Below are 15067 nucleotides of genomic sequence, written 5' to 3'. Positions count from 1 at the left end.
AGTTGAAGAGAATTTCATCACCGACATTGTTCAGCCTTGCCAGCGTGTGTTGATAACAAAAAACAGATCCATTGAGTTGGTTTTATTATTGTTTAAATTGTCTTGAAAGAATTCACTCCCTTATTGTCTACCCCCATCCTTACAATACCTTCTCTAATGCCACTCGACAGTGGCAAAAACAAGATGGAATTCCTTTCATCTTGGTGCTTACAGTCTGGGCAGTCTCTTCCTTCTTCCTGAGGCCTTTATAACTAGACAATTTCCTGAAAGCGTGGTGTTTCTGCCTCTGCAAGCTTAGGTGAATAACCACAGAAAAGGAATTGCAAATATTAGCCAAGCGCACGTCTTCTTTCCCTTTATGCCTGTTGGCCACAGTGATGATTTTATGTTGAGTAACAGCATTGGGAAAGATTGGGGGAGAGTTAGATTTCATCCAAGTCAATTTATAAATTTGAAAGTACAGTAATAACAACAATAATAAGACACTTATTCTAGATACCAGATACCTAGCTACTACTACCTAGGAAATTAACCAAGTCAAAGAAGGTAAGTAACAGTATACCTGTTCTGCTTTTGTAATAATTCCATTGTTCTTTTTTTTTTTTTTTTTTTAAGAATCTCGGGTGTGAGACTCAGACACCAATGTATTTTTATTAATTTATTTATTTTTGCTGTGTTGGGTTTTCGTTTCTGTGCGAGGGCTTTCTCTGGTTGTGACAAGCAGGGGCCACTCTTCATCGCTGTGCGTGGGCCTCTCACTATCGCGGCATCTCTTGTTGCGGAGCACAGGCTCCAGACGCGCAGGCTCAGTAATTGTGGCTCACGGGCCTAGTTGCTCCGCGGCATGTGGGATCTTCCCAGACCAGGGCTCGAACCCATGTCCCCTGCATCAGAAGGCAGATTCTCAACTAATGCGCCACCAGGGAAGCCCTCCATTGTTCATTTTATGATTCATGTCTGAGCTCAATAATATAAAAATGTATCACTTTAGTATTTTTCAGGAAAATGCAGGTTAGCTTAATAGAGAATTTTTTTAATTTCTCCCTGTTTCTTCCCTTCTCTTTGTGTTTTTTTGGAGAAAGTATGATCATCAGTGTAATTTTTCAAATATACCTATTGAGTGCCTAATATGTGCCTGGCATTGTCCACATCATGCCAAGACAACCAGCTAAAAATGAAACAATCCATCTGAGTAAACCTGGAAATCAGAGAGGTTAAGTGATTTGTCCAAGTTTGCACAGCAAGTTTTTGATGAAGCTCAATCTAGAGAAGAGTTTAAAATTGGATTTTCATTTTCTTTGACTAATTAGTTAAAATAAAAGAGATATTCCATAAATGAAAAGACAAATTAGAAACTTTTAAAAAGAACCCTTAGTAGCAAGAAAGCCATCCACCATGAGGCCAACTATGAAAGTCTTCGGTGGCTGATGCAGTGCAGACATTGACAAGACTGAACCATGAATTGCAAGAAAACAGCAGTTTTGTGTGAACCGTTCTGGCCTCTCCACTCCAGTAAATCTCTGTGGCCGCTTCCAATTACTTTATGAGTTTCCTTCCTCTTTTTCTCTCCAGTCCCTCTAGTCATTTAAAAGTCAACAAGTATTAAATATTAAGTATATTAAGTGCCAACTGATTTCCCTCAAATCCGAGCTAAGTATCATGAGGGATACAAAGTAACAGTTTATAATCCTGCAGGATGCTAACCTCAAATGACATGGTTAACATGTAGGGGTGTGTGTGTATGTGTGTGTCTATGCCTGTCTGTGGTGGGTGAGAGAAGATGCACTAAATTCAATACACCACAGCCTCGTTTGAATACTAGCCCAGATTGTGTCTACACCGTGGGCATGATCTATGTGTCTTGGACCAATTCTGGACCTGGCTCTGATGGCAGCCAGATTCTCGTCTCTATAATTCCACCTGGGCAGGCCTCTTACGGGAAGGAGAAGGGACGTTCTACTGATGACGCGGAAGAGAGCATGATCTAACTGTTCCGTGACTTTGTGCTAAACTGAACTTTGCACTCCTCCCCAAACCAAGTTAGAAAGCATCATCATTAGAGAAAGGTTTAGCATAGGTTTATTACATCTTGGGAGGCAGGCAACATTAGCTGTGGTCAGAAAGAGGGATTGTTACAAGGTAAACTGGTCAGAAGGACAAAGATGGCTTATCTGATCCTGACCGCAACCAAGGGGCAGTTATGAAACCAGGTGTTACAATTGCACCTCCTCATTTAACTGGTGGTGTTCCACTTAAATGCTTTCTTAAAAATCATCAGATGATGCTTTTTAATCAATTCAATTGGTTTTTTACAGTTTGGAGGCTTGTTACTATACAGCTTTTTGGAAAGCTACCCCACATTCTTAAAATATCTACATATAACCCTCTGAGAAAAATCACTCACTCATGCTGCTGTCACAGATAAGTGACCAAAGCCGTACGAATTAACATCAAGGCAAATAACAGAGGTTTGAAGCGGGATCACTGATTTTATTTGTTGCAATTCTGTGGCAGTTTGCCAAGATATTTTTAACAGGGAATTCTAGCATTTGCCAGAGCTGGAAACATCAGGGCTGATTCGATCATTTCACAGAGATGATAAATAGCCAAAAAGATAGCAGGGAACACATCTAACTCAATAAAGGAACGAGCGTGAGGGAGAATAATGCCTCCAGGCTCGGGCATGGGTGGGGAGCCAGGTCCCGGGTTGCTGACTTACTAACAGGCACGTTGGCCATCACACCACCGGTGAAAATCGCGTGTGAGAGTTGCGACACTAGGAATGACCTGCTGACCCACTGCTGAAGCAACTTGTACCCACACTGGGACTGTCTCTAGTGTGGCGGGCCTGGCACGTTGTCAGTGGCCAGATCTATAAGCACATAAATTCCACACATATCATGCATGAGGTCCTGTGCTCTTTGATGCTTTAAATGAATGGGTTCTGGTTGGTGGGCAGTGTCACACTTTAAGCCTTCATAATGTTTGTAGAGTGTTCTAAACAAACCGCATTGAGGTTACACTGTCCTCAGAAACTGAAAGTTTGTTTTGGAAGATAGTTTCTTAAAGGCTGTGGATATTTGAAGCAATGTTCAAGCTTGTGTTTAACTGAACATTTACTGGCATAGAATCTAGCAAAATCAGAATGCCCGTTCATGTGTCTGGAGGTCGGGCCCGTGGCAGAGAGCTTCGCCTACATTTTCTCATTGATTTTTTTCCAACAGCCTTCTAAGGCACATGGTATTATTATGCATGTTTTGCAGATGAGATGGGCTAAGAAATGTTAACTTGCTCGAGGTCACACAGCGAGAAAGTGGCTGAGCCCTGATTTAAGCTCTGCCCACCTGACCCTGGGCTCAAAAAGCCACCATGAGCACAAGCCAGCATTTGGCTCAACCATAGAAGCAGCCCAAGAAGAGAAATACCTAGGCAAAAACTTAATCAAAAAATGTATGGATAATATAAAAAGAAATTGTTCAAATTTTTATGGAGGGATATCAAAGATATAAACAAATGGAGAGAGACGTACTGTGTTTCTGAATGAAAGACTCAACAGTGTGAAAATTATCCTTTTAAATTCAACTTAGTCTTTTAATGATCCCAGTGAGCATTTCATCTGGGAGAATAATTGTGCGCAGATAGGGTAATTCTAAAAGAAGGAAAAAGAACAATTGTGTGTGGGGAGGTGGATTTGCAGGGAACATGCTCCAATAATTAAAACTGTGCATACCCAGAACCAAATAAGTATTACTGGCATAGAATAGTATATTCAAAACAGCCTCAAGTATATGTAAACATTTAATATATTATAAAAGTAGCAATTCATAGCAAGTGGATTATTCAGTAAATAGTCTTAAAACAACTGACTAACATTGCGAGGGAAAATTTAGAACTCGACCTCACACTTTAGATTAAAATAGACTCCAGATAAGTTTATATGTGAAAAAGAAAGAAAGAAAATCCAGAAAAATTAAAGATAAATATTATAACTGTAAGGTGAGGTCTGGTTGAAAACATGACACACAGTCAGAAACCGTATCAGAAAAGGATAGACTTAACTACATTAAAAACTCAAATTTTTTATACTTCCAAAAACACAATATAAAATTAGGAGGAAAATGACAAATTGGGGGAAAGTATATGCGATATGTATGATGAACAAGGAATTATTATTAATACATAAATCAATAAAAAGATAATGTCCCATATGGGCAAAGAATATTAATAAGTATTTTGGCAAAAGAAGAAATTAAAATTACCAACAGAGCTTTTAAAAAAACTTTAGTCTTCCTAGTAACAAAAAAAAGTAACCCAAGAATATGTTAAGGTAAATATTAGATTATTTTCACCTATTGAATTTACAAAAGCTAAAAATAATAATATCCAGTATTAGAATGTTGGGGAAAGGATATTTCCCTAAAAGAAAGTGTCAAGAGAAGGTAAATTTCTAGGGAAGGGGGATAATTGGACAATGGGCTGGTCAAGCTTTAAAATTGCATACATTTTAACCTAGCAATTCCTCGTTTAGATATTTATGCAAAGGTAACAACTGGAAGCATGCAAAAATGTAGCAATTTTTATAATAAATAAAAATTATAAATTGGAAATAGCTTAAATGTTTAACAATAAGGATATGCCTAAAAATAGTGTTCTTGGTGAGACAATGCGAGACAATGGTGTGCTCTATAGCCAATTAAAAAGATATGGTATATTTATTAGCCAGAAAAGAGGTCTATATATGAATGAGAGTGAGAAAAGCAGATTACAGAACAATATGCATAACATAATTCCATTTTTGTACAAAAAGAATATATATCATTATCACAGAAAAAAGTTTGGAAGAATAAATACCAAAATGTTAACTGTAGTGAAGTTGTTAGTATTTTTATTTGGCTTATTTGTATTTTGTATTTTTTCAACAATGAATATGGATTGGTCTTATAATAATTAACTTTAAAAATCACTTCTATTTTAACTGCTGGACACAGATTAACGTTGTGGACAAACGAGGGACTGTGCCCATTGCTGTACAGCCTTGTATTTTGGTCTGCTTAGAGTAGCTGAAATGTCAAGATAAGCCCACAGAAGGAAAACATGCACTTCAGGGACTTATGCTCCATAGAGATGAACTCCTGGATCTCAGAAATATTATCTTGCTACCACCCAATTTCCAAGAAAGGAAGCCTCCTTGCCCAGTTTAAGAGCTGTTCAGTGTGACTTATGAAACGGGTTGTTACGTTCGTTCTTCAGATAAAGAATGTCTTCATTTGCAGTCAGGTTTCCATTAAATAAGTTTTCCTATAGAAGTTGTCCTTTTGTCCATGTCTGCTTTCCCCTTTCTTTCCCATTGGTCAGCCTTCCTGGTCACAGCTTCTTCCCCCTGTCTTCACAACAAAGACACAGACACAGACACACAAACACATACACAATGTCTCTCCTCCTCTTTCTTGGCTAGATCTAGCTAGCTAGCTAGCTAGCTCTCTATCATCTAGCTAGCTAGCTAGCTCTCTATCATCTAGCTAGCTAGCTAGCTCTCTATCATCTAGCTAGCTAGCTAGCTCTCTATCATCTAGCTAGCTAGCTAGCTCTCTATCATCTAGCTAGCTGGCTCTCTATCATCTAGCTAGCTAGCTAGCTCTCTATCATCTAGCTAGCTAGCTAGCTCTCTATCATCTAGCTAGCTGGCTCTCTATCATCTAGCTAGCTAGCTAACTCTCTATCATCTAGCTAGCTAGCTAGCTCTCTATCATCTAGCTAGCTAGCTCTCTATCATCTAGCTAGCTAGCTGGCTCTCTATCATCTATCAAGTTGTTTCAGAGACCTTTTGGAAACACCTGGTGTGTCACTGAGCAGGCGAGAACTGAAGTAGGAGTCAGAAAAACATGGTCTATTGCAGCCTCTACGAGCCTCTGAGCTAAGGAGACACCAGGTCCTGTTGATGATCGTTATTCAGGCACTTCCTTGGAAACACAGGTCACTTCAAGTGGAGACATGCTAGAATTTGGGTGAAAGGACACAACATTTTTAAAAAGTGGGTGGAGGTGCGGGAGGTCGAGTAGTTGCTTTCCACGAGGCTTGGGTGGAGACATGGTCTCACTGGGAAAGAGCTATAGAGCCAGACCTGTGGCTGAGAGAGCCAAGTGAGAAACAAAAGCAGAAATTAGCCCACTAGCATGGTTATGTCCACACACCATGTCCATAATTTATGTCTACTCACACCTGAAGATGCCTGATGATTGAATTCTAAATGACACTGAGAAGGCACTTCCAGATCCTCTGTTCCTGGGAAAAAAAATGGGCTTTTGAAAACATGCCAGGACCACAAACCCTTGAGAGAAAATAACATATCGAAATTTTTTTTTTTAAGGAAAAAGAAAAGGCGGTTTGGCATCTATCCATAGAGAATGGGATCCGATTTCTTTAAAGGGGGAACCCCGGCTCCATCTGGTTCTCTCCACATCAGCCCTGGGGAAGATATTACAACCAGAGCTAGGGATTATTTCTTGGCTTTCCTAGATTTCCTCCTCAGGGTTCAGATATAAAATCCAAACTGAACTGACCTTTGTTTCAGAAATTGTTATCTGGACACCGTCGGCTCCCTGACTGCTATGTTATCCTGAGTCACCTCCATAGCCGAGTGACCAGCTCTCAGTAGCTTCTTGGAAATATACTATTGTTCTGTTTTTTGCAGTGACAATGAATCCTGAAACTGAATGGTGCTAATGTTTTCCAAGAGAAAGCAGCCCCGGAGGGAGCCTGCTGGGCCTGCCAGCAGAGGATGAAGAGGATCCGAATTTAATTAATTTCAAATCAATGTAAACACAAGAACCTTTTGCTGTTGCTTCCAGCGCCCACTCTTCCAACGCCCAGTGCATCACCTGTACTTGGAAGAATGCTCGATTGAGAAGTGCTGGGCAAAGGCGTGGCTGCCATCCATCGCTGAGGGTGGAGGAACCATAAGATGCAGTCAGCGTTTATCAGTGGGTGTTTCCTCCACCCAGCCAACCTCTAGATGACTGTACCATCACCCTGGCCACGCTCTCAAGTCCTTGTTACCTTTCTGCTTCATTCCTCAGGGTACAAATCAGGAAGCTGTCTATGGTTTCCTTCTGGGTCACCTTGCGACCTAGCTAGCTTTGGATAATTTCTTCTCATGAGTTAAGTTCTCTGATAGGTCAATTACATTCAGTGGGAACTTTGCTCAAGGTGAGTTATGTCATGGAATAGACAGCAAACAAAGCAAGTGTTTCAATGTGGACCCCATCCCAGGGGGTGGGTAAGCTCATTTCCACCTGCCATGAGACACAGTGTGAGAGCCCACAGTCCTGAAGGGATGCTGTTTGGGGACGTGTTGACCCTGAGTTGGCCAGGTGAGGGAGGAATGGAATTCTCAGTGAAAGAGCACCTGTTTTCCTTCTCAGAGAAAATCAGCTGCTTGTTCACATTTCCCCATGGCTCATCCCTGCCCTCACCTCAACTCCCTCGCGTGTGATGTATGGATAGATGTGTTCATCTGGGCCTCCTCTGCCACCTTCTGTGTCTCTGAGATCTTTAAGGTTGTTTGGAACAAACAGACCAGCAATAGGCTCTGTCTGTGCCCGAGGCAGGTACCCTTCCTCATACTCAGGATCTTTCCTGCCAGCCTGACCAGGGCTCGTGTCCTCAACGCAGCTCCCAGGAGGCCACCACCGGTCATCAGAGATGACATTCTACGTGATATTTGTTGACATCCTCCTGCTAGAAGCAATGGTGCAAAATGCAGAAGGGCCTAGTTATCACTCCCACTCACGTAAAATCAATCACCATTTAATCCTTAATTTTCCAATTCTGACCTTTAAAGCAATCTAGCAAATTAGGAGCCCTCAGCTCTTCCACGGCACCTAATGTTTTATTCCAGGAAAGAAACCAAGAATGAGAACTGTATCTTACTCCCCACATATAAACAGAGGAGGGGTTGAGGTTCACCAAATATTTGCTGCTGTTATTTGGGGTCTTGTGTTTGAAAGGCTGCCTTAATGCATAACGAAAACAGTCCTTTTTTTCAGAATCCCTTTAACCAGCACTTGCCTTCTGAACTATGCCCACAATTTTAAAGGCAGAATTCCAAGCCAGGGAGGTCTTTCCACCGCCGTGAAAGATAGAACTATCTGGCTGTGTTTAACCACTGCTCTTATGCCATCCCGGGGTTGCAAAGAGCTTTGGCAAAAGACAGTCTTCATGGTACAGAAGCACAACAGAGCTGTCTGTTGTATTCTCGTTAGCACATCCTGATATGGCATTTTTGTTTTCCTTGCCGTTTTGCATATTCATATTCAACTTGTGGTCCATAGTGACTCTCAAGATATTTATGCCAAAATCGCTACTTTCCAAATCATCGTTTCTGGCTGTTTTGTTACCTTGTTTCTCATCCACATTTTGACTCTGTAAAGAGTCTCTTCTTTCTCTAGGTAGCTAAGATTTTTGCTGAACTTTTAGGCCCGTAAGCGTCATCCAACCCTATCAAATAATGGACTTCAGCGGTTCAGAGAAGGATAGGAGGTCTTGGAGTCTCACTTTGATGAAGTGATATTTTATGATATGGTACATATATTCTCATTCAATATTTGAAATGACTTCAAATTCCAGAAGAAGCAAGCTTCAGCAGTATGTCATTGTGTTTATATCTGAAAAATGTACTAACCTCTATAGTTGCATCATGTGCGAAGCACTTTAAAAAAAGAGTTTACTCTGGCAAGATATATGACATTAGTATGGGTCAAAACAGCCAAAGTTCAGTGCTCTGTATCTTTTTATTACTGTCCAGTCAAGAGGCATCATAGATTATGATCATTCCAAGAATTGTATTTAAACCTAATCTTAATTTTTATGTTTCAGATTACTGTTCGTAAAAATCTTAATAATTTGCCCTAATTGGGTAGCCAATCAGAGAAAAATCTGACTTTAGAATATTTTCAAATGTGTAAATTTTATCGTATTTTTGTACATATTAAGTAAGCTAAGTTAGCAACATTGTCTTGTTGAACTCCTCAGGAAACTTGTTGTAATAAATATGTGAAAATCTCAGTCTTAACTCAGCGATGTGACTCCTCTCTCTGGGAAGGTCATTGTCATCCAAACAGCGAACACATAGCATGGATCAATCTTGACATCCATGGGGTGACAGATGCTTCTGATCACCCTTGTAGCTCTAGCAATGTAAACGGGTGCTTTAAAAAATACTTTTGTCTATTCATTTGTTTTGATTGTTTAAACTACCAGTTTTCACCATCTCTGTAAGAAGGCCCTTATGTTGAGTAAACATAAAGTGTACACATTAGTTTCAACTTCTGTCAGAATTAGTACATATTCTGAATATAGTAGAGCAATAAGACATGGCTCACACCGGGGAGACATGGCTGAAATTCTCACTGTGAGGAAAACATTGACATTTTCTACTGAATTAAATTTACACATGCTGCTTTTTCACACTCAGGATGAATTCTGGCCTGTCTATTTAATATCTACAATAGGTGGTCCAGAGTAGCTTCATTCATAGATTACATTTCTTTGCTCTTACAATAACCAAAAGATCACCGTATATTAGTATGGTGTGGAAGTAGTCAAATTGCTTATTAATAATTGCTAAAACCAAACACCCAATTGCCTGAATTATTTATTTTTTTGAACAGCTCTTTCACCTTGCCTTGATACTGTCTTGTCTAGTAGCCAAATTTTATTTTCCTCTTAGTCCTTTTGTAGATATCTGGTGGGGTTTGTATTGTTTTTTGCCCTCTTATCTTTTCTGAATAATACGTCATGTTCATGAGACAGCAATCCATACAATTATATAAAATAAAACTTTTTAAATCACCTCTATGGATACTCTAAGCCCTTTCTGAAATGATATTTTAAGAAGTTAAATTCTTAAACCAAAGTACTTACAGTAACATAAGGACTTTAATCTCATTGCTGTACAAGATTAGAAATATATGTTGAACTGCTTAAGACAACCAAAGGTGGATGGGGTCCTGTGCCAATTGGTCTCCAGGTGCAGAAGGCTCAGTTAATCATCCTCCTTCATTGCCATCATATTATTATCATTGACCTTTGGTAGGTTATAAATAAATAACTAGACTTTTACAAAAAGCCTATTCATCACATTTTTCACTTCTTTGGTCTGCATGGAAAGGAATAAGATAATGATCTCTAGATACTACAAACAGTAGGTGACATCTTTTCCAGTGTAAAGATCAGTTGACTGAACATTCAAGACAGTGGACGAGTAAGACATAGAGATCACCTTCCTCCCCACAGATACATCAGAAATATATCTACATGTGGAACGACTCCTACAGAACACCTACTGAACGCTGGAAGAACACCTCAGACTTCCCCAAAGGCAAGAAACTCCCCACGTACCTGGGTAGGGCAAAAGAAAAACGAATAAACAGAAACAAAAGGATAGGGACGGGACCTGCACCAGTGGGAGGGAGCTGTGGAGGAGGAAAGGTTTCCACACACTAGGAGCCCCTTCGCGGGCGGAGACTGCGGGTGGCGGAGGGGGGAAGCTTCAGAGCCGTGGAGGAGAGCACAGCAACAGGGGTGCGGAGGGCAAAGCGGAAGATTCCCGCATTGAGGATCGGTGCCGACCGGCACTCACCAGCCCGAGAGGCTTGTCTGTTCACCCGCCGGGGAGGGGCGGGGCTGGGAGCTGAGGCTCAGACTTCAGGGAGAGGTCGGAGTGCAGGGAGAGGACTGGGGTTGGCGGTGTGAACACAGCCTGAAGGGAGTTAGTGCACCACAGCTAGCTATGAGGGAGTACGGGGAAAAGTCTGGATCTGCCAAAGAGGCAAGAGACTTGTTCTTCCCTCTTTGTTTCCTGGTGCGCGAGGAGAGGGGATTCAGAGAACAGTCTAAAGGAGCTCCAGAGACGGGCGCGAGCCGCGGCTATCAGCGCGGACCCCAGAGACGGGCATGAGACGCTAAGGCTGCTGCTGCCACCACCAAGAAGCCTGTGTGCGAGCACAGGTCACTCTCCACACCTCCCCTCCCTGGAGCCTGTGCAGCCCGCCACTGCCAGGGTCCCGTGATCCAGGGACAACTTCCCCGGGAGAACACACAGCGCGCCTCAGGCTGGTGCAGCGTCATGTTGGCCTCGGCCGCTGCAGGCTCGCCCCACATCCATAACCCCTCACTCGCCCCGGCCTGAGTGAGCCAGAGACCCCGAATCAGCTGCTCCTTTAACCCCATCCTGTGTGAGCGAAGAACAGACGCCCTCATGCGACCTACACACAGGGGCGGGGCCAAGCCAAAGCTGAACCCCAGGAGCTGTGCAAACAAAGAAGAGAAAGGGAAATCTCTCCAGCAGCCTCAGAAGTAGCAGATTAAATCTCCACAATCACCTTGATGTACCCTGCATCTGTGGAATACCTGAATAGACAACGAATCATCCCAAAACTGAGGCAGTGGACTTCAGGAGCAACTGTAGACTTGGGGTTTGCTGTATGTGACTGACTGGTTTCTGGGTTTATGTTTATCTTAGTTTAGTATTTAGAGTTTATTATCGTTGGTAGATTTGTTTATTGATTTGGTTGCTCTCTTCTTTTTTTTTTAATATATAGATATATATTTTTTAACTTTTTCTCTTTTTGTGAGTGTGTATATGTATGCTTCTTTGTGTGATTTTGTCTGTATAGATTTGCTTTTACCATTTGTCCTAGGGTTCTGTCTGTCCATTTATTTATTTATTTATTTTTTAGTATAGTTTTTAGTGCTTGTTATCATTGGTGGCGGATTTTTTTTTTTGGTCTGGTTGCTCTCTTCTTTTTCTTTCTTTTTTTAAAATTACTTTAAATTTTTTTAATTTTTAATAATTAAAAAAATTAATAAGTTTATTTCTTTTTATTTTATTTTTTTTCTTTCTTTTTTTCTCCCTTTTCTTCTGAGCCATGTGGCTGACAGGGTTTTGGTGCTCCGGCCAGGTGTCAGGCCTGTGCCTCTGAGGTGGGAGAGCTGAGTACTGGACGTTGGTCCACAAGAGACCTCCCAGCTCCATGTAATATCAAATGGCAAAAGCTCTCCCAGAGATCTCCATCTCAACGTTAAGACCCAGCTCCACTCAACAACCAGGAAGCTAGAGTGCTGGACACCCTATGCCAAACAACTAGTGAGACAGGAACAAAACCATACCCATTATCAGAGAGGCTGCCTAAAAACATAATAAGTTCACAGACACCCCAAAAAACACCACCAGATGCGGTCCTCCCCACCAGAAAGACAAGATCCAGCCTCATCCACCAGAACACAGGCACCAGTCCCCTCCACCAGGAAGCCTGCACAACCCACTGAACCAACCTTAACCACTGGGGACAGACACCAAAAACAACGGGAACCTGCAGGCTGTGAAAAGGAGACCCCAAACACAGTAAGTTAAGCAAAATGAGAAGACAGAGAAACACACAGCAGATGAAGAAGCAAGGTAAAACCCACCAGACCCAAAAATGAAGAGGAAATAGGCAGTCTACCTGAAAAAGAATTCAGAGTAATGATAGTAAAGATGATCCAAAATCTTGGAAATAGAATGGAGATTATACAAGAAACATTTAACAAGGACCTAGAAGAACTAAAGAGTAAACAAGCAATCATGAACAGCACAATAAATGAAATTTAAAATTCTCTAGAAGGAATCAATAGCAGAATAACTGAGGCAGAAGAACGGATAAGTGACCTGGAAGATAAAATAGTGAAAATAAATACCACAGAGCAGAATAAAGAAAAAAGAATGAAAAGAATTGAGGACAGTCTTAGAGACCTCTGGGACAACATTAAATGCCCCAATATTCGAATTATAGGGGTGCCAGAAGAAGAAGAGAAAAAGAAAGGGACTGAGAAAATATTTGAAGAGATTATAGTTGAAAACTTTCCTAATATGGGGAAAGAAGTAGTCAAGTCCAGGAAGCACAGAGAGTCCCATAGAGGATAAATCCAAGGAGAAACATGCCAAGACACATACTAATCAAACTATCAAAACTTAAATACAAAGAAAACATATTAAAAGCAGCAAGGGAAAAACAACAAATAACATACAAGGGAATCTCCATAAGATTAATAGCTGATCTTTCAGCAGAAACGGTGAAAGCCAGAAGGGAGTGGCAGGACATATTTAAAGTGATGAAAGGGAAAAACCTACAACCAAGATTACTCTACACAGCAAGGATCTCATTCAGATCTGACAGAGAAATTAACAGCTTTACAGGCAAGCAAAAGCTAAGAGAATTCAGCACCACAAGCCAGCTTTATAACAAATGCTAAAGGAACTTCTCTAGGCAGGAAACAGAAGAGAAGGAAAAGACCTACACTAACAAACCCAAAACAGTTAAGGAAATGGTAATAGGAACATACATATTGATAACTACCTTAAACGTAGATGGATTAAATGCTCCAGCCAAAAGACATAGACTGGCTGAATGGATACAAAAACAAGACCTATATAGATGCTGTCTACAAGAGATCCACTTCAGACCTAGGGAAACATACAGACTGAATGTGAGGAGATGGAAAAAGATACTCTGTGCAAATGGAAATCAAAAGAAAGCTGGAGTAGCAGTTCTCATATCAGACAAAATAGACTTTAAAATAAAGACTATTAAAAGAGACAAAGAAGGACACTACATAATGATCAAGGGATCAATCCAAGAAGAAGATATAACAATTGTAAATATTTATGCACCCAACGTAGGAGCACCTCAATACCTAAGGCAAATGCTAACAGCCATGAAAGGGGAAATCGACAGTAACACAATAATAGTAGGGGAGTTTAACACCCCACTTTTACCAATGGACAGATCATCCAAAATGAAAATAAATAAGGAAACACAAGCTTTAAATGATACATGAAACAAGATGGGCTTAATTGATATTTATAGGATATTCCATCCAAAAACAACAGAATACACTTTCTTCTCAAGTGCTCATGGAACATTCTCCAGGATAGATTATCTCTTGGATCATAAATCAAGCCTTGGTAAATTTAAGAATATTGAAATCGTATCAAGTGTCTTTTCCAACCACAATGCTATGAGACTAGATATCAGTTACAGGGAAAAGTCTGTAAAAAATACAAACACGAGGAGGCTAAACAATACACTACTTAATAACCAAGAGATCACTGAAGAAATCAAAGAGGAAATCAAAAAAATACCTAGAAACAAATGACAATGAAAACACGACAACCCAAAACCTATGGGATACAGGAAAAGCAGTTCTAAGAGGGAAGTTTATAGCAAAACAATCCTACCTCAAGAAACAAGAAACATCTCAAATAAACAACCTAACCTTACACCTAAAACAATTAGAGAAAGAAGAACAAAAACAACAACAACAAAAAGTTAGCAGAAGGAAAGAAATCAGAAAGATCAGATCAGAAATAAATGAAACAGAAATGAAGGAAACGATAGCAAAGATCACTAAAACTAAAAGCTGGTTATTTGAGAAGATAAACGAAGTTGATAAACCATTAGCCAGACTCATCAAGAAAAAAAGGGAGAAGACTCAGATCAATAGAATTAGAATGGAAAAAGGAGAAGTAACAACTGACACTGCAGAAATACAAAGGATCATGAGAGATTACTACAAGCAACTCTATGCCAATAAAATGGACAACCTGGAAGAAATGGACAAATTCTTAGAAAAGTACAGTCTTCAGAGACTGAACCAGGAAGAAATAGAAAATATGAACAGACCAATCACAAGTACTGAAATTGAGACTGTGATTAAAAATCTTCCAACAAACAAAAGCCCAGGACGAGATGGCTTCACAGGCGAATTCGATTAAACATTTAGAGAAGCTAACACCTATCCTTCTCAAACTCTTCCAAAATAAATCAGAGGAAGGAACACTCCCAATTTCATTCTATGAGGCCACCATCACTCGGATACCAAAACCAGACAAAGATGTCACAAAGAAAGAAAACTACAGACCAATATCACTGATGAACATTGATGCAAAAATCCTCAACAAAATACTAGCAAACAAAATCCAAAAGCACATTTAAAGGATCATATACCATGATCAAGTGGGGTTTATCCC

At 40.5% G+C, this 15067-nt stretch overlaps 1 protein-coding gene and 1 long non-coding RNA gene across 4 annotated transcripts in view; both read left to right on the top strand.

Annotated features, from left to right (window-relative positions):
* The window catches only part of TMEM154 (transmembrane protein 154), a 48173-nt gene extending 36558 nt beyond the window's left edge, over window positions 1-11615 (top strand). For 2 of the 3 annotated variants that reach the window (XM_033403309.2, XM_012536086.3), the window contains one exon: window positions 6692-9851. In XM_033403309.2, the coding sequence (XP_033259200.1) occupies window positions 6692-6723 (32 nt within the window). In that variant the 3' untranslated portion in view covers window positions 6724-9851. Of the gene's footprint in view, window positions 1-6691; window positions 9852-10293 lie in introns of those variants that run through there. The other variant, XM_049709128.1, reaches the window with a different exon arrangement.
* LOC125964229 (uncharacterized) overlaps window positions 1-11691 on the top strand; it is a 165427-nt gene extending 153736 nt beyond the window's left edge. The window contains exon 2 of the long non-coding RNA XR_007477008.1: window positions 10715-11691. This is a non-coding gene — a long non-coding RNA (uncharacterized LOC125964229). The remainder of the gene's footprint in view (window positions 1-10714) is intronic.
* The last annotated feature ends 3376 nt before the right edge of the window (window positions 11692-15067 follow it).

This window comes from Orcinus orca, chromosome 4, assembly GCF_937001465.1.
Source record: "Orcinus orca chromosome 4, mOrcOrc1.1, whole genome shotgun sequence".
In the NCBI taxonomy this organism is placed as follows: domain Eukaryota; kingdom Metazoa; phylum Chordata; class Mammalia; order Artiodactyla; family Delphinidae; genus Orcinus; species Orcinus orca.
This window is presented reverse-complemented; position numbering and strand designations above follow the sequence as displayed.